At 36.3% G+C, this 20,000-nt stretch overlaps 1 protein-coding gene across 1 annotated transcript in view; it reads right to left on the reverse strand.

Annotated features, from left to right (window-relative positions):
- The window catches only part of LOC106876634 (uncharacterized), an 895,860-nt gene that overhangs the window by 117,427 nt on the left and 758,433 nt on the right, over positions 1-20,000 (reverse strand). The window contains exon 6 of the mRNA XM_089337493.1: positions 4,245-4,478. Within this exon, the coding sequence (XP_089193619.1) occupies positions 4,245-4,478 (234 nt within the window). The remainder of the gene's footprint in view (positions 1-4,244; positions 4,479-20,000) is intronic.

Genomic DNA, 20,000 nt, shown 5'->3' on the forward strand with positions numbered 1-20,000 from the left:
ATAGGTGTTTGGATTTTACAACAAATCAGTAAATAAATAATTGAAATTAATTGATGGACACTTTATTATGATAAAATATTAATTAGTACTATAAACATAATCATTAAGAACTATTATGATTACTTCAAAACATTATGGCACTCTCATATGCTCTTTGTCTAAGCCTACTGGCTTATCCTGTTATTGTGAATTTTTTTATTTTTTATTTTTATTCCTTTTCCACCCTGTTACCCACATAGAAAAAATTAACCCACCAATCATTATTTTAAGTTTAGTCATTTAGTCAACGTCCCGCAGCGACACATAAGCAAAATGGTATGATTTGAACATATTAAGCTTTTCATCTTCCACTCGAGACGTTCCTTCTTTCCTTTTCTTTTCTTTTATGTATGTATTTTTCTTCCCTCGGATGAAGCTCCATGTTCCAAATCGGATGTATTAGCAAATATGATGAATATTACTTTTAGAATTTTCTTTGGCAATACCATATAGCATTAGAAGGAGAAACAGCTGTTAGATGGGACACAGTCTATTTGAATTTTTTTCTACTCTAGGCACAAGGCTCAAACTTTTGTGGGGGTGGGAACCAGTCGATTAAATCGACCACAGTACGCAACTAGTACTTGATTTATCGACCCCGACAGAATGGAAGGCAAAGTCGATCTCGGCAGAATTTGAACTCAGAACGTAAAACTGTCTATTTGTATTGAATTAAAAAACAATAATTGATGTTTGTCAATTGTTGTTGATCAATATTTCTCCATTTTCTGTTTCCTTTAAATTTGATTCCTGATAAACTCATGTTTATCTTTGTCACTACTTGTAATCTATGAGCATGATATGCTTGTCTATGTATGTCCAGGGTTAGCATAGGAAATTATACCGGTAGTATAACGGATATTTTTATCCCTTAGACGGTTTACCAACTTGTATCTCCGCTAACCTATATAAATATATATATGTGTGTGTGTGTGTGTGTGTGTGTGTGTGTGTGTGTGTGTGTGTGTGTGTGCGCGCGTGCATGTATGTGTGTGTGTATGTATATATAAACTATGATATATATCAGATTATTTTTAAAATTTAACTATGCTTAATAAGGACACTAAGGTTAATCGAATTTTCCTCTCTCATGTAATCATCAAAATCCAAACGAAAACGCACACACATACACACGTTCGTGCGCGCGCACCTTCTAGTTCGTATGTACTAAATGAAAAACTTTTAAATAATATCAAACAAAATAGTTTAAATACCATAAAACAAAATTTATAAAAAGAACAGATCGACACTAATCTTTCGAGAAACAGTCCTCGTATTGCGAAAGCGATTACGCAATACAAAACACTGCTTTCCAAAAGATTTGTCATCCGCTTTTTCTGATGTTGTTTTTGTCTTATTGGTAATTCAAGATACGCTTTTTTTCCGATTTTGTAAATGTAACAATAATTCTTTCTAAAACCTTTTCCCGACACACATACAATCATACAAGTGTGTATGTGTGTGTGTATGTGTGTGTGTATGTGTGTGTCTACGGGCCGCATATGTATATATGTATGTGTGTGTCTATAATAGCCATTATTCTTTTATTCCTTTACTTGTTTCAGCCATTTTGACTGTGGCCATGCTGGAGCACCGCCTTTATTTAAAGAAATCGACACCTAGACTTATTCTTTGTAACCTTGGTACTTATTCTATCGGTCTCTTTTGCCAAACCATTCAGTTACGGTTGTCAACCGATGGTGGGGAGACATGACATGAACACACACATATATATATTTAAATATATATATATATATATATATATATATATATATATATATATATATATATATATACGACGGGCTTATTTTAGTTTTTGCCTACCAAATCCACCCACAAGGCTTTTGGTTGGCCCGTGGCTATGGTACAAAATACTTACTCAACGTACCTCACAGTGGGATTTAACCAAGAACTATGTGGTTGGGAAGCAAGCTTTTTACCACACAACTACTCCTTCGGCTATGCATACATTATACATACATACATACATACATATTTATATACATGCATATATAGGCCGAACTGAAAACACTCTCCTTCTCTTTCTTTCTCTCTTTCTCTCTCTCATTACTATTCGATGTGGTTATCAAAATACTGACAACATGACTGTTGTTTAGTGCTCTGGGAATATAGTAGAGGTTGTAAGACGTGGCATGGTCAGCTGCAAAGGGAACTACAAAGCCATGACCAACAGGCCGAGACAGGGCCGGTGATGTTGCTTCGTCTGCAGGCCGAATCCATCCCCACGTCTTTGAACAGGGTCTTAGACTCGATAAATACATTTACGTCAAACTGCTGTAAGCTGGCTAAACAGCGAGAGAGGGAGAGAGAAAGAGAAAGAGAAAGAGAGAGAGAGAGAGAGAGAGAGAGAGAGAGAGTGTGTATGTGTGTGTGTGTGTGTGTGTGTGTGTGTGTTTATGGTTCGGACTAAATTTGCAGTATTCTTGTTTCAATTCAGAAAAAGCTAACTGGCATTGAGAATTGGAAGCCACCTTAATACTGAAAACATGTATCATGATTATTCGCATTGGTTATCAATATAGCGACACCATCACTGCTGTTTTATACTCTGGGAACATAATAGACGCTGTAAGATCTTACATGGACAGTTGCAAAGGAAAGTACGAAGCCGTGACCAGAAAGACGTGACACGGCCGTCGGTGTGGCTACATCTGCATGCCGGATGCATAGTCACATCTTTGAACAGGGTCTTATGCTCAATAAACACGGTTACGTGAAGCTGCTGTAAACTGGCCAAACCCGGGTTGGAATGGATTACTGCTGGAAGGGTGTATGTATAGAGCAGGATTTAGCTTCTCCAGCAAGAGTCAGAAGTGGTTACTGTTGTGTCTCTACGACTTCACATCCTGCTCCAATCCCTGGCATTTTAATTCCTCCTGTTGTAATCTCATCCGTGGGGAACTCTGAATGCAACGCTAAGGCTGATCTGGTGACCAAGATCAAGGAAGTGTTAGAAAACTTCCACAGAAACACAGCGAGAAAAGCATGCGCCTAGATCCCGGGGCCATTCTCATTCCATAGTAGAAGCTGATCGTGGCTTCAGTGAGTAGAGGAGTTATCTCCCAGCCATAACCTAGTTGATATCTTCTTGATTTTTTTAAAATACCATATTTTTGATGGGATACTGTGTTTTCTGTCCCTCGTACGCAAACTGTCAAATTTATATATATATATATATATATATATATATATATATATATATATATATATCATAAGGTTTTTAAACTTTCAAATTTTCATATTCAAAAGAGACATCCTCTGGGAAAATTATTATATATATATATATATATATATACATATATATATATATATATATATATATATATATATATATATATATATATATATATATATATATATATATATATAATTATGTGTATTTCTTCTATCTTAATGAATAAAAATTCTTCTGATAGAATAAATGGGTTAATAGAAACCAATGTAGCAAAGAACACAAAATAACTGTGGTTAGCTCCTGTTTTTAAGGCAGGAACCCCTTGAAATTTTGGGTATTTGAGTATATTTAAGAATTTAAGGATTGGAGAAAACGCATGTTATAATTGCATACTTTATTCCTGCATATGTTTCAAAGGATTACAACCTGTGTGATCAAAGATCCATATGGATCACACAGGTTGTAATCCTTTGAAACATATGTAGGAATAAAGTATGCAATTATAACATGCGTTTTCTCCAATCCTTAAATTCTTATATATATATATATATATATATATATATATATATATATATATATATATATATATATATATATGCATGTATATATATATATATACACGCACACCGACAAACATACACACACGAAAAAAACCCAAATGCACACACACATACTCTCACACAGGGTTGAACCGTTAAACCCTACCCATTTTTTTGTCTCTTCGTCTTTTTTTTGTTCTTTTTTTCCATTTTAATCCTTTCTATGAAAGAGCGTATGTTTGAAAAGTGGAGAAACTTTTCCCTTCTTCTCGAGCGTTAAACTACTACATCTGCTTGCTGTTCCTTCGCCTGCAGTCGTCTTTTGTTTTTCGTAAATCTGAACTATATATGTGTGTGTGTGCGCGCGTTTGTGTGTGCGTTTGTGTGTGCGTTTGTGTGTGTGTGCATGCGTGTGTGAGCTCGCACGTGTGCGTGTATGTGTGTGATTGGGTGGGTGTAAACTACTATACCTGGAATGCAGTAGCAGTTGTAACTGTTTTCCCCATTTTCTTGGCAAATGCCGTTCTTGCAGGGGTTGTTGTGGCAGCCACTATATAAATTATCACAATGGGTTCCCGTGTATCCGTTTGAGCAGAGACATGTGTAATTTCCATTGGTCGTCTCAATACAGCTTGAATTCATTGGACAATTTAATGCCCAGCATGCATCAGTTATTTTCTCTTCACAGTATTCCCCAGTATAACCTACAAATACACAAATAAGGAAACGTCATTTACATGTATAGACGTATACAAGTATAGAAAGGGTGTGAATATTATTATTATTATTATTATTATTATTATTATTATTATTATTATTATTATTATTATTATTATTATTCAGTAGTTTTATTTTTATAACGTGCTTTCACTTCACTACCGAGCGCAGCTCTGTGCGCCTTGGGTATGTGCTGTGGTTTGCTGTGGTGCTCTTATGTTTACTGTATTGAAAGTGTTTTGCGTAGAATGTGTGCAGTACCCAGTAGTGCAATTTTCTGTATGTTATATATATTTGTAAGTCCTGGTGTTTTTGTTATGTATTTGTCTGAATATTTTTTTATTATACCTAAGGCACCTACTATGATAGGAATTGTTTCTGTTTTTAGATTCCACATTCGAGTTATTATTATTATTATTATTATTATTATTATCATTATCATTATTATTCAATAGTCTCATTTTAATGACGTGCATTCACTGCACTACCGGGCGCAGCTTTGTGTGCTTTGGATATGTGCTGTGGTCTGTTTTGGTGCTGATATTTTCACTGTATTGAAAGTGCTGTTAGGTTAGAGCTTGTGGTGCCTTGCAGTGCTATTTCCTGTATCTTATATACATTCGCAAGTCCTGGCGTTTTGGTTATATGTTTGTCTGAATGCTTTTTAGTCATAGCTAATGCACTTATTATAGGGACTCCACATTCGGTTTATTTCTATTTCAAGATCTTTGCATTTGGAAAGTTTCTCTATTTCTTTTAGAGATACATTACCTTCTGTTGGGATTGATACATTGTTTAGAAGACATTTTTCCTTGATGATCTGACAACTATACCCGGTTTATTAGCTGTTATTTGTCTATCTGGGTGGCATATTCTAGAGTGTGATTGCTTTGTCATTTTCTGAGACTTTTTCTGAGTTGTGCCTATACATCATGTTTCTGTTGTTATTTCATAGTGTTAACATGTCTTCCAGTACATCATTTACATATGACGGATATTCGTCCTCATCTTGTTTGTTGTTAACACAACGTTTCGTCTGATACAACCTTTGTATAACATGTCGCCCCCTCAAAATAAGGGTAGAGGAAAATCGCAAAGCTGTGACACGAGGAGATATTGATAAATCGGGTATAGTTGATCATGTATGGAAAAATGGAGGCCACCTCCCCCTGTGGGATAAAGTTAAAATAATAGACAGAGAACACCAGTGGAAAATACGAAAACTAAAAGAAGCAGCACATATGCTAGGACACATTAACCTCCCAAGCAGACCGAGTGTAGATATGAGTATCATATGGGAACTGTTATTAAGGAAGGATAGGAAAATATTAGATTTATAAGCCCTAAAATTCACTCCATAACTGCCTACGGGCATAAAGCGTAGTGGTTAAGAACGCGGGCTACTAACTCCAAGATTCCGAGTTCGATTCCAGGTAGTGACCTGAATAATAATAATGATAATAATAATAATAATAACAATAATAACAACAACAACATCGACGCTGTGTGAACAAGCAAGATGAGGACAAATATCCGTCAAATGTAAGTAACGTACATAATTCCTCATCTCTTAAATATAGAACTGTAATAGGTGTGTATAGGTCCCAACTCTTATGTCTGTGGGTATATTACTTCTTAAGCAGGACCTGGGAGCAAGAAACAATGTGATTTATTATTTCTTCCCCATCACTACATATTCTGTAGATATATGTTGTATCTTTGGTCGTTTCTGGTGAGGTAGCTTTGATATTTGCCATAATTAAAAACCCCTCAGTTTCTGATTTGAGACCTGAGCTTTTCAACCATTTTTTCTTTGTTTAGCTTATTGCAGGATTTAGCATCTAGGGCTTTTCTGGTCATTTTTTTATCATGCTATTTTGTAGTTCCAGATTCAGGTTTGATTTTTGTTGCTTCACAGCTTTTGTTACTTTTTCTTTTCCTGCATAGTTTTTAAGCATTATGAGTCCTTTCTATGAAGTAAGAAGACAGATTTTTTTTTTATTTGCTCGTGTTTTGTGGAGTCCCTATAATAAGTGCATTAGCTATGACTAAACAGCATTCAGAGAAATATATAACCAAAACGCTAGGACTTGCGAATGTATATAAGATACAGTAAATAGCACTGCAAGGCACCACAAGCTCTAACCTAACAGCACTTTCAATACAGTGAATTAAATGTTTTTGTAATCCTACGATGGATATTTTATAGTAGTTTTCAAGCTGAATAAGGTTTCTAAACCTTCAATTCGTTGTATATGTAACCTTTCTATATCAGATTTCCGTTGTGGGTATTCTAAATTCTGTCATAATATTACTTCTTTTCCGGTGTAGTTTGGTTGGTTCATTTAGTGTCCAATTAAGAATATTGCTACTGTAACTTACAACTGGAACAGCAAGAGGTTGATAACTATTATCTTGAGCTCTGTTTTAAGTATTAATCAAACTCGTATGTAGGATTCCGCCTTTATCTTCTCTTTCATATGTGCGTGTCGTACCGTATCTAGTTTATTGATTCCTAAGTATTTATATGTCCGGGTTTGATCTGATACTATTAACATGAAAAGTTTGGTTTAGCACATTCTTCGCAGCCAAAATTCGTATTTATTTCTTTGGTAAGATCCTGCACCCTGTGTACATGGTTTTATAAATTACACCATGTAAATATTGGGTTAGAACCACCTTTAGATAGAAAATATCGAAGGGTTTTTCAACCTAATATTTACATGTTATTTTTACAGCGCTTCTAAACCCACTTCTCAAATACAAAAAAACATTTCACGTTCTCTGGAGATTCTTATGACAATATATATACATATATATATATATATATATATATATATATATATATATATATATATATATATATATATATATATATATATATATATATATATATATATATATATATGTATGTATGTATGTATATATATATATATATATATATATATATATATATAAACAATATATGAGTATATGCATATATATGTACATGTATGTATATACGTTCATCCACATGTACATATAGATACATAACTGGGTACATGACGTGGCAAAAGAACAAGGACAAAATGGTAAACAAGGTGCAACAAACAAGCAGGCCACATAGAAACATCCCCTTCATCAGCTGTCACCATTAAAACTCCGGCGTTTCGAAGAAATCAGGCAGTACGCATCATTAAAATGGTTCTTCCCACGAACACAAATTGTTTTCGTGGAGGGTAGTGGCGGACGGAAAACAAGACAAGAAAACGAAACGGTGAAATAAACAAACAAAAAAGCTGTACAGACAGACGTGAAGTGTGTATGTCTTGAACGCTGTGAAGCACGTACAGGAAGGGCAAAGAAGTACGTGCGAGCTTGGTGATTTCAAGAACGAAAAGAAATAGCAGCCAGACACACGTAACCAAGGCTGTGTGAAGAGAAAGAGTAGCAGAGGGAAAAGGAGGGGAGGAATTAGAATAAAAGTGAGCAACAAGAGGTAGAGAGAGAGAGAGAGAGAGAGAGAGATAGTAGTAGTAACGGTGAGAGGCGAAGGACGAGTAACAAGGGATATATATATATATATATATATATATATATATATATATATATATATATATATACATGCAAACATACATCATGCATTTAGGTGCAGAAATCTGAAAATTACCAGTAACGAAGGCATTCAACAGGAATTGGTTTAATCAGGCGCAGCTAATGATTCACTCCATCCCTACTACAGGTTTCTATGATGGCATATTTTCATTCAGTCTGTCTGTTTGTCGCCCACCACACGCCATAGTTTTAATGTACAGACACACATACACACATATGCATGTATGTTTGTATATGTGTGTCTTTATGCCTGTACGTGTATGTATATGGCTGTGTTTCTGTGTATGTGTGTGCATGCCTGTGTGTATTATTTGACATGCTAACATATACGCCTATGCCAATAAGTATGCTTATATATGCTAATATACCTTTACGTGTGCATGCCTCTGTGTGTGTGTGTGTGTGTGTGTGTGTGTGTGTGTGTGTGTGTGTGTGTGTGTGTGTGTGTGTGTTTAAACTCAGACGCATGCAAACACGCACGAATACCAGGAAAAATAGAAGAAAAAAGCGAAGTCTTGACAGAAATTACTAAATGTTGATGTTATGTAATTAGATTTGAGTAAATTTATATATTTTAGACATATAAGCCATTTATATTCGTTCTTCTCGTCTTCGATATTTCTGTGGACCTAATGATCAAAATAAACACCAATACAGACGTCACTCGTCCTAATCACATTCCTATTACTCAACTTACTCTGTACTAACTATATTTTAGGCTATGGTTACACTGTTTTTTGTTAGTCTTGTTATGGCGATGATGATAGTAATGATACTGTAGCTTACTTTTTAGCACGTGTGTGTGTGTGTGTGTGTGTGTAATTTTCTGAATGTTCCTGTTGACTTTTTTAATGGTTGATTTTATTATTTCGTTTTCTGATATTTACAAAATAAAGTTTTTTTTTTAAAGAAGTAGATAACTTTATTTATATAGAAATATATTTTATTTTTTCAAACGTAAATAAACGAGTGGTGAAAGACTTATAATTATATTGCCTTGTCTTCAATGAGGTTTTAGAGAAAGAAGAAAAAATAAAAGAGAAGAAAAATATTTCAAAAGATGGCGTTATTAAATTATGCAGTCGTATGTTATGGGCGTGAATTGAAGGAGCATCAACTTGTTAGAAATAGCAACCAAGTCTCCTTCAGCCTAAATTACACTGCTATAAACAAAGAATGGCCCGTTCGATAATATAGTGTTGAACAATTTGTAAAAAGACTGGATGTTAATGGTTGGTATACTTTTCGTTACATGTCTACTTTCAGTCGTTGCTAAGGAACAATGAAAGCTATCTATTCGTTAAGATATTCTTAAAGATACGTTGGAGAACTCGTCCCTCTCAAAAACAGGTGTATGGAGATCGCCTGCCTGTTTCCCCCATTATAAGGGGAAGTCGCTTGTGTTTTGCAGGACATTACTAGTGAGTTAAACAAGACTTGCATCGACCTACTGTTATGGATGCCAAAGCATGGCCGTCCGAACTAAACGTATGTAGATCAACTTACCATAGACAATGGATGTCTCCCCCAAGAACTCCCTCAACTAACGCAGGACCGAGATGGATGGTATGTGTATGTTAAAAATGCCCGAGCATGCTCGACCTGATAATGGAGCTGATTCTTTAATCTCTTTTCTATCACTGTTGTTGATGATGTTGCTGTTGTTATTACTAATGTGTTTTGTGGAGTTCACGTGGTGAATATCTATATCTTGCCCATCGACAAAATGCAACGTTATTAAAATAAGACAAACTGTTTACTTGATTGATTCGCCCATCTACAAATTTCCAAAGAATTGAAATGAATTAGAAAGAAACCAATATAAGATGTTTGGATTAGCATCAATAATACTAATTGTCATCTGGTAGTGCCACTTGGAGAGCAGTTCCAAGGACTGATGTTGCTGATGACCAAATCTTTTGAGTGGAAGAAGATAAGTACGTTTGTCTCTTTAGACAATTCTAACTGTATTCAATTGTAACATATGCTTCTAAATAAGATTTTCATAAAATAATTTTCTCCCGAACATTATTTCCCCAAAGAACATTATCTCAGCCAAAATATCTTAATAAATGATACAATACACATCTTTGACTTTGTACAACATATATCTAACATATGAGCTGATTGATCATGAGAGTTAAGAGTTATCTATTGGTGTAGATGCAACCTTTCGCTAGACTAAAGATACTCAGACTTCACAAAATAAACCTAATAAATATACTATCCAGATATATTAGGACAAAGATTCCTGTTATCATGAAACGCAACATTCACACACACACATGCATGCACAGTAACACGAATACATACACACATAGGAAGACACAAACTTGTCAGTATATTACTCTCTTTATACCACTTAAATTTTTTTTTTTCAATTTTCCATGACCGCCATGGCAGATAAAATGTTAACACAAAAAAGTAAAGATATGCAGTAATTAATGCCAAAAGTGCGGAACACAGCAATTTAGAAATTGCCAACTTCCTGAATATTGCAAGATCTTTTGTACACAAAGTACGGATGGGATTAGATGGCTCTGGTGAGAATGTTTTAACTATATCAAAGAGAAAAAAATTTCCAGGTGTTCGAACATTATATGGACACTGCCAATCAGCCTTCGGATCCGAACGTTATCGATGACGATCCCCAAAAATTAATGAGAGCTTTCGCATAGAACTCCAGGTATCGGAGTGGATTATCGGAGTGGATTATCAGAACTTAGTAGTACTTGGACATTCTGTAGAAGTCGTACATACTGAGAAGTACCTAATTTATGTATGCAAAGACAGAGAATAGCCGTTTAATCCCTCCTAGGTTTAACTTAACACGAGATAAAACTTCACAAATATGGCATACACGAAAATGCTTTAACTAAGATTAGAAAGTTTAACAGGAAAAGTGACAGAGGTTACATGAAGACCTTTCTGTTGCTCCAGATTGTTGCATACTAGGTTTCCAGCAGTTGTAATGGTTTTACAAGTGGTTAGTAACCAAGGTTATGTCATGCCTCCTCACATTTTTCCACCGAGTGTAAGATTTAATGATGCTGAATAGACCGAGGCGCTGAAGAAGCTCACGAAAGCGAAGCTCACGGAAGCGAAGCTCACGAAAGCGAAGCTCACGGAAGCGAAGCTCACGGAAGCGAAGCTCACGGAAGCGAAGCTCACGGAAGCGAAGCTCACGGAGGCGAAGAACAGAAGTCTAACAATTTTCGAAATCAAGTAACACTAACTGTGTGACCTCAAACTCGCCAGATTAAAACCCCAAGGACTTAATACATTTGGAGCGTTACTGAGTGGCTAATCGACATTCTCGCAATACTATAAATTCACAGAAAACAGTCATCATCCAGGTAGTCGAAATGAATAAGGACTTTTTAATGCAACGATCCTGTTCCCTCATTGAAGCAATCATCGTGGAGGAAGGCAGATTCATAGATTAATGTTATGAGAAAGCTTATCGAAGAAATGTGCACAAATTTTTATTAAAATACATTTCGTTTTTGCTAGATTTGAATTGTTTAATTAAATTACCACATATGTACTTAAATACCTCTCGCACACTATACACACAGAGAAAGAAAAAGTTATGCACCTATGTAAATTTATGTGCGCACATGTGCATATATATATATATATACCAACATACACACACACATATACTTACGCAATTGTATGAATGATTATATTATACAAAAATAGAAAGAGCGCGGAAAAGAACTATAATTCAGTATAACTGCATCTTGTGAATGTCTATTAATACTTTTCTAAAATGTATGTGTGTGAGTGTATGTATGTGTGTGTGTATGTTTGTGTGTGTATATGTGTGTATGTCTTTGTGCCCTTGTGTGTGTCTGCCTCTGTGTGTGTGTCTGTAATTACATTTTCCTTTTAGAGAAAATATGTGAGAAGAAATGGCGAATTGAATTTTACATAAAATGAGGAAGCCATTACATTGCCAATATTTAATAAAACAAATTATATTTCTTTTACATTTGAGATTTCGAGCAGAATACTCAGCATCAAAAATAGACTGGTGTTTAGAGCCGTTTGAAATGATCACACAGATATTAAACGAGCTCTGTGTGTGACACGACGGGGTTCATCATAACTAAGCATCGTCGAATATTTTTTTGGTTCGCCAGCTTCATTGGAGAAAAGGTAAAGGAGCCACTATTCTCTGGAATTAGTGTTAGCTATTATAACAACCTATACAATGCAATTCACCGTTGATCTATATTTATTTATTTATTTATTTATACTCTTGTAATCAGTTTTATCAGCTTACAGATATTCATAAGAGTTCAGAAGTAACCTGTGAAATTAATATTTATGGCTGTTATATATATTTTCCAGAAAATAATATATGCGTAATTTTATTTCCTTGCTTAAGAGAATATTTCAGTGCGAATATTTATAAAATGTTTAATATTCGTGCAAAATACCCATTTCTAAACTATGAACATGTACACGCACGCATGTATGCATGCATGTATGTATGTATGCATGTATGTATGTATGTATGTATGCATGCATGCTTGTATGTATGCATGCATATATGTATGCGTGTGTGTATACACATCTACATATATATAAAAAAAAATATATATATATATATATATATGCAAATACGTGCATAAATGCATGTTTACATGTGTAGTGTATTTGCGTTTGTGTGTGTGAGTTCGATTCCCAGTCGTGCGTTGTATACTTGATCGAGACACTTTATTTCCTGTTGTTCTGCTACCATGAGTAGCGCTTCTATTTCAAAGGACTAGCATGTCGCATTCTGTGTCATGCCAAACCTCCCAGTGAACGCCTGTCCAGGCTTCGCCGTTGATCGAATCAACTGTCGTCGTAAAGTCGTATCTGACTGAGTGCCAGTGATATATATATATATATATGTATATACATAAATACGCACACACAAATATATATATATATATACACATATATACATATATATATGTGTATATATATATATACATATATATATATATAATATATACATATATATATAATATATACATATATATATATATATATATATATATATATATATATATATATATATATATATATATATATATATATATATATATATATATATATATATATATATCAAATAATAAGCAACACGGATTTCAAAAGTGATTGCAGTACGCACGTTTCATGCTACTTCAATTTATTTAAGTAATGTGAGCATTACCTTAAATGCAATATGAAGAGCAATCTTCAGCTGCACGAAAAAATGTAGAAAAAAAGACTAGCCTGATAGACCCTGCTATGTCAAGATGGACTTATATATTCTTCCTCTGCTCTCTCCCACTTGGTTTTAATATGTTGCCACATTTGTAATATGTCTTTTTTTCTACATTTTTTCGTGCAGCTGAAGATTGCTCTTCATATTGCATTTAAGGTAATGCTCACATTACTTAAATAAATTGAAGTAGCATGAAACGTGCGTACTGCAATCACTTTTGAAATCCGTGTTGCTTATTATTTGATTTTAATCACCCATCCTTTTGGGATGTGAAATTCGGGTGCCTTCGCATAAGTACCATATTCAAGCCTTGAATCTATATCTAAACCGTCTATATATATATATATATATATATATATATATATATATATATATATACATACATATGTTCGAATGGCAGATGAACGCATGCCGAAACAGCTGTTTTATGGTGAGCTTGCAGAGGGGAAACGTTATCGGCATAAACCTAAAAAAAAGGTTTAAGGATGGCATAAGGACTGCTATGAAGTCAATTTGAATGGCTCCAAAAGATATAGAAGCCCTCGCTTCAGATCGAGTTGGATGGCGAACAAGGGTGTGGAGTGGAGTGAAAGCATTTGAAGAGTCCAGAATGATGCAAGCAGGGCTCAAGAGATATTTAAGGAAAAATGTAAAGACTGAGAAGGTGAATGACAAGGACCTTTTCGTGTGCACAGTCTGTGACAGACCATGTCTGTCCTTGGCTGGCCTCAAATCTCACCTGCGAACCGATGGAAAACAAACCTCATCCAGCTATTCTGATTATATGTCTGTGCACACGTTTGAATGTGGTGTGTGCCAGAGGGTTTGCAAATCCAATGGGAGTCTTAAAAGACATGTTAGGATCCATAATCAGCAGAACTTACTTGCAGGTATTGGTAGTGCAAATCAGAGGTGCAATCTGTGTGGGTGTTTTTTCAAAACACTGTCTGGTTTAAAAAGCCACATCAGACGCCATGAAAGGGCTAAGGTGTAGGTGCAGGAAGTAGTCAAACTCTGTTTAAGGAGTAGACAACCACCATATACATATGTATATATGCACATATATTAATATATATATGCAAGTATGTATGTATGTATGTATGCATGCATGCATGCATGTATGTAGGCATGCATGTACCTGGGGGGTAGCAAGCGAATATTTATAAAGACGGGTGCCTATATCTGTTGCAGGCTTATGGGGTCTGAAAAATCTGATTCGGACAAACAAGTGTTAGCCGTGCTATGCAATCTCTGATCTGCAACAGGGTATTTTTGTGTACATGTATACGTGCAGATTGTTATGTTTTGTTTTATGTATGTATTCTCATGCATATAGTTGCATATCTACACATGCTCATATGAACATAAGCCTCGAATTTCTAAATCCCTGCGATATAATGCATACATGAGCGTGCACGAGCACCTGTCTGTGTGTGTGTGCGTGTGCGTGAGTGTGTGTGTGTGTGTGTGTGTGTGTGTGTGTGGTGTGTGTGTGTGTGTGTACGTATGTATGTGTCTGTTACATTTTACCAGTCTTAGTCATTCGTTTGCAGCCATGCTAAGGCACCGCCTTGAAGAGTTTTTAGTGGAACAAATAAACTCCAGTAATTTTTATAAGCCTGGAACTCATTTTATCAGTTTCTGTTGCCGAACCGCTAGGTTACGGGCTAGGTTACGGGAGTGGTAGACGATAATAAGTTGAAGATGTATGTGAAGGAATGATGCATATAAGGAGTGGGCTGAAGAAAGAGGAAACTTGTAAGATGGACCACATGAAAATAAAGGAAATATAATAAGGGAAATTGTGACAGAAATTGTAACATGAGAATGAAGCAACCAAATAAAATCGCAAACTCAAGAACCACAACCAATATCAAAATCAACAACAACAACAACAACAACAACAACAACAACAATAATAATAATAATAATAATAATAATAATAATAATAATAATAGGGTCAACATTTAGAATGTGCAAGTGCCTCCGCTGTGCCACATCTGCAATAGAATAGATGAAACAATTGGCCATATCGCAAACGAATACCTTAGATTTACTCAAAACCACTACAAGTTGTGGCGAGAAGATCAGGTAACAAAAGTGCTACAGTGGAAACTGTGCGAAAAGTGAGTGCTTGAGAGAGGCAAGACGTGGTATGAGCACAAACCGCTGAGAGTGGCGGAGTCGGAGACTAGCGAAATCCTCTGGGATTTCCCAATTGAAACAGATCAAGTGCTAGAGCATAACAGACCGGACCTAGTGGTGGTTGACAAGGTGCATCACATGTGCTCTGTAGTTGGTGTCTCATGCCCTTTTAAGCCACGAAGAGTCAAGAAGGAAGGCGAAAAGATAGATAGATAAATACAACCCTTTTACATACCAAATAGCCTGGCAATGGAAAATGAAGGTGAAGACTGACAATTATTGTTGGGTCCTTGGAGACAGTATCAGAAGGCGTCAAGAGGAATATAAAGAAAATTGGAATAGAGTGTCCAGTAAAACTATTACAAAAAGTTTGCCACCTTGGCAGGGCCAGAATAATCAGGAAAGTATGATATAGCTGAAGAGAACGGATAGCATGGTACCGTAGGCTACATGTAGCAGGTCCACTACGCATGTAAGACTCTAGGAGTTCCAACGACACCTCTGATATAAAGAAATAATAATGGTGTCAAATTTTGGCAAAAGGCCAGCAAATTCGTGGGAAATGGGATTCGTTTGCATAGATTCTACTGCTCAACTGGCGTTTATTCTCTCGTCCCTGAAAAGGATGAAAGGCAAAATCGACTTCACGGAATCTGAACTCAAGAAATATACGGACGAAATGCCGCTAAACATTTTGTCCAGCGTAGTAACAGTTCTGCTACCTCGCCTCTCCTTACCTTAATGAGGATTTTGGATGGGAAGCGAGATACCTTCATGTTGATGTCTAACATGTTTTGTAACTGTAGAATCTTACATTTTGTTTTCACACGATGCAATGAATTCAATCAGAATAATTTGCCTCGATACAAATGAGTGGCGTACATCATCCAATTTCTTATCATTTAATGATTTCTGGATGATTTCCAAATTGTAACGCTTGCTGTACACTCTCAGTCATCCGCTCCGCCCAGTAGACTCTGCTTGTATCATTCGATTGACACAGCTGCGTCAGGCCATAAATTCTTTCCACTTCGTATAGAACACCGGTGAGTGTCTGGTGTTGTAGTCTTCCTTCTCGCTACAAAAATATGTAAATCTCTTTAAGCCTTTGATTGTGTCTCTATACGTACATTACTGGGGTTTGTACCACTTTCAATAAGCTCAGGCCATGTTCTACAGTTCGTTTGCCTAGACAAGTCAGGCAGATTTCCTTGTCTCATTGGATTTTTATTTTAGAGCGGATCAAATACTGACCTAAACACGGATCAGATCCTATGAAAGCCTTATGCCATGTATCGTTCCAAAGGAGCATTTTCTGGAGTGCTTTCTCCCACGTCAACCATTGTCCCTCTTGATCCTGTTGGACTGCCTTATGGATTTTCTTAGCATTTCCTTCTTCACTTCCTGTATTACCATATCTCTGCATTTTTCCTTTTTATGTTTGATCGCCACTCTATTAAGCCAAGTTTCTGCCTATTGGTTTGTATGTATCCTCTGTAATTATGAGGCTCTCCTTTTCTACACCCACCGCGTCTTGAACTTCCTACTTCCTGCATTCTGAACTTGATTTGTTTGGATTGGTCTCATAATCTTGTCTCCTGACTCCTCAAGTATACAAAACAACTTTACTTTTCCAATTTTGTACTCCTTTACAGATGAGCTACATCAGTGACGTCAGGTGAGACACCAAGCCAATATCCTTCTGTGTTTCTGAATCTACGCCTCCATATTTCCACTGAGTTACTGCTAATGTATATCAGCAAAAGCAAGAGAGGCTTTGATATCAGCATGAACTGTAGACAACAAATTTTGTAGTTACTAGAGGGGCCACATGAATCCATTAACCGCTAAATCTCTGCTGCAATTTGCTTGGTTTCATTTTCCCTACCCTGTTTTGTATCATTCAAGAGACCTCGCACCACGCTACAAAGCTCTCCTCTAGTTCTACCACCGTCGAAATGAGTCCCTTCGCTACAGTGAACAAGACCTATCAGCTTCCGTTGTGAAAGGCTCCGAGACGTATTTGGATTGAAGCTCATTCTAGATGAGGTACCTAACTCATCTAACTGCCTCATTATTCTGCATGTTTCACCTCATATGTGGGAAGTACTGTAGTGTCATCCTAAAGACTCTTAGAGGAAGAACTCGGTATTCATTTCTAAATTCTGCTAGACGCGTACCATTCACCATTGTTATAAAGCTGACTTCTATTGCTAGCACGACAAAATATTGGCGAAGTGGCACTGGCAAGTACTATTCCAGCTTCCAGATCGATCCAGTCTGTCGCGAAATATTTTAACCAGATTACACTGAGAAGCCGTAAAAGTACTTTTTTTGAAATTTCCTGCGCGTTCTTTTATGGTATGATATATTTCAAGAGCCAGTGGGGTCATCTCGTGTAAGACAGATTTATAGGCATTTGCCTGATCGAGTAATACTATATACTTTCTCCGTTCTAGCCCTTTAAACCGCTCGCCAAATTATCGAGCCATGCTCTATGCATCAAGTTTTTTCCTGGATGCTTTCTTTATGAACTGGGGTATCCAGATACATATGACGAGTAAAGTATTTACTTATCTTTCTTGCTATGCCAGAGATTGCCCCCAACCGCATCATGAAGAATTGATACGGGTTTGAATTGATTGATGATGCAAGAGATCTGTTCTTTGGGAATACACACTTCCGTCAGCTAGCTTCCACTTATCGCTGATTTTCAGAGTAGTAGTAGTAGTAGTAGTAGTAGTAGTAGTGAATGATAGTAAATATCCGATAAAATAAACATACTCTATATGTATTTCGGACACCCAATACACACACAACACATAATACACATGATGTCGAAGAGATTCGCCTGAAACTATCACATGTCGAATAATGATGATGGTGAATATGACAGTGATGATGATGATGATGATGATGATGATGATGATGATGATGATGATGATGATGATGATAATAATAATAATAATAATAATAATAATAATAATAATAATAATAATAATAATAATAATAATAATAGGGTATAGATATTTAGTGATTTTGGAGCTGGATGACATTCTACACAGAGAAATGAAAGTGAAGGTCAGCGAGGCGTATCAAAAAAGGGTGAAGACGGTGTTGAAATCCAACCTGAATGCCAAAAATTTGATTACCACAATGAATATCTGGGCAGTTGTGGTGGTCAGATATAGTGCGTCCATCCTCAAATGGACTAAGGAGGAAATATCAACACTGGATAGAAGGACGAGAAAGTTGATGACGCTACATGGGGTGCTACACCCTAAAGCACACGTAAACAGACAGTATATGAAAAGAAACTATGGTGACAGAGGACTAATTAGTATAGACCATTGTATGAAGGAGCGAAAGTAGAACACTTGGCGAGTATTTGATAAATAGTGATGAAGACCTGCTGCAATATGCCGCGAAAGATATGGGTGTAAATGCAGATGAAATGATTAATGATAATAATAATAATAAGAAGAAGAAGAAGAAGGAGAAGAAGAAGAAGAAGAAGAAGAAGAAGAAGAAGAAGAAGAAGAAGAAGAAGAAGAAGAAGAAGAAGAAGAAGAGGAAGAAGAAGAAGAAGAAGAAGAAGAAGAAGAAGAAGAAGAAGAAGAAGAAGAAGAAGAAGAAGAATTTCTTTTATTTGCCACCAGAGCGAAGGATGAGGGGGACAATACAAAGACAGACATAACGTGTTGGGATTTAGGTATAATGGAATGATAAAATAAAATGTAAACACAGTATACATTAGAAGAAGGGAAGTATACATAGTACATGATACAACAAAAAGAGGGGGGAAGTGATCGCGATGGGATCCCCGTGATACTGGAGGACCTCTAGGGATAATCAAAGGACACCATCGTCGAAGTCACTCTGAATGTCAAGGACGAGAGCCCTCTCCAACTTCTTTCTTCCGAGTTACAGATGTACACTGAGAGTGCCACCATCCACTCTTGCCATTTTCGCAACTTTCACCCACCTTTTCATAACATCATTCGAGAACAGCACCTCTCTCTCAACCCTCACTTTCTTTTTCAAATGAAACTTGAAAAAGTCGATGAGGGCTTTACCAAAGAGGAATGTTTCTGTCTCATTCCTTTAAACCTCGTCCACCAGATAACTTCTTTCGCCACAGCCACCAGACTGTCACTGAGATCCATTGATCGTTCAGCTCTTCCTTCTCCATGTCATTCCAGTTGATATTGGCTTGAGAGGAAGAGTATTCAGGAGAAATTTGCTTTTCCCTGCCAACTAGGGGTAGACTCCTTTATCTCGGTTTGGGACTGGGTGTGAGAATAGGACCAGGAGTCCTGATCACTTGTTTATGATTTTGCACTTGTGGTATTTGTAATGTTGGCAGCAGTGGGACTTTATTTTTCCTTGTTTCAGGGCAGAAAGCCTTTAAGTGATTTACAGATCCACATTTGCGGCATCTTGGCTTTCTACCCTCCGTGAATACTGACAGGTGAGTACCATCAGGGAGATCGATTAGATCGGG

The sequence above is a fragment of the Octopus bimaculoides genome, chromosome 19, assembly GCF_046866305.1.
Source record: "Octopus bimaculoides isolate indiv1 chromosome 19, ASM4686630v1, whole genome shotgun sequence".
Lineage (NCBI taxonomy): Eukaryota > Metazoa > Mollusca > Cephalopoda > Octopoda > Octopodidae > Octopus > Octopus bimaculoides.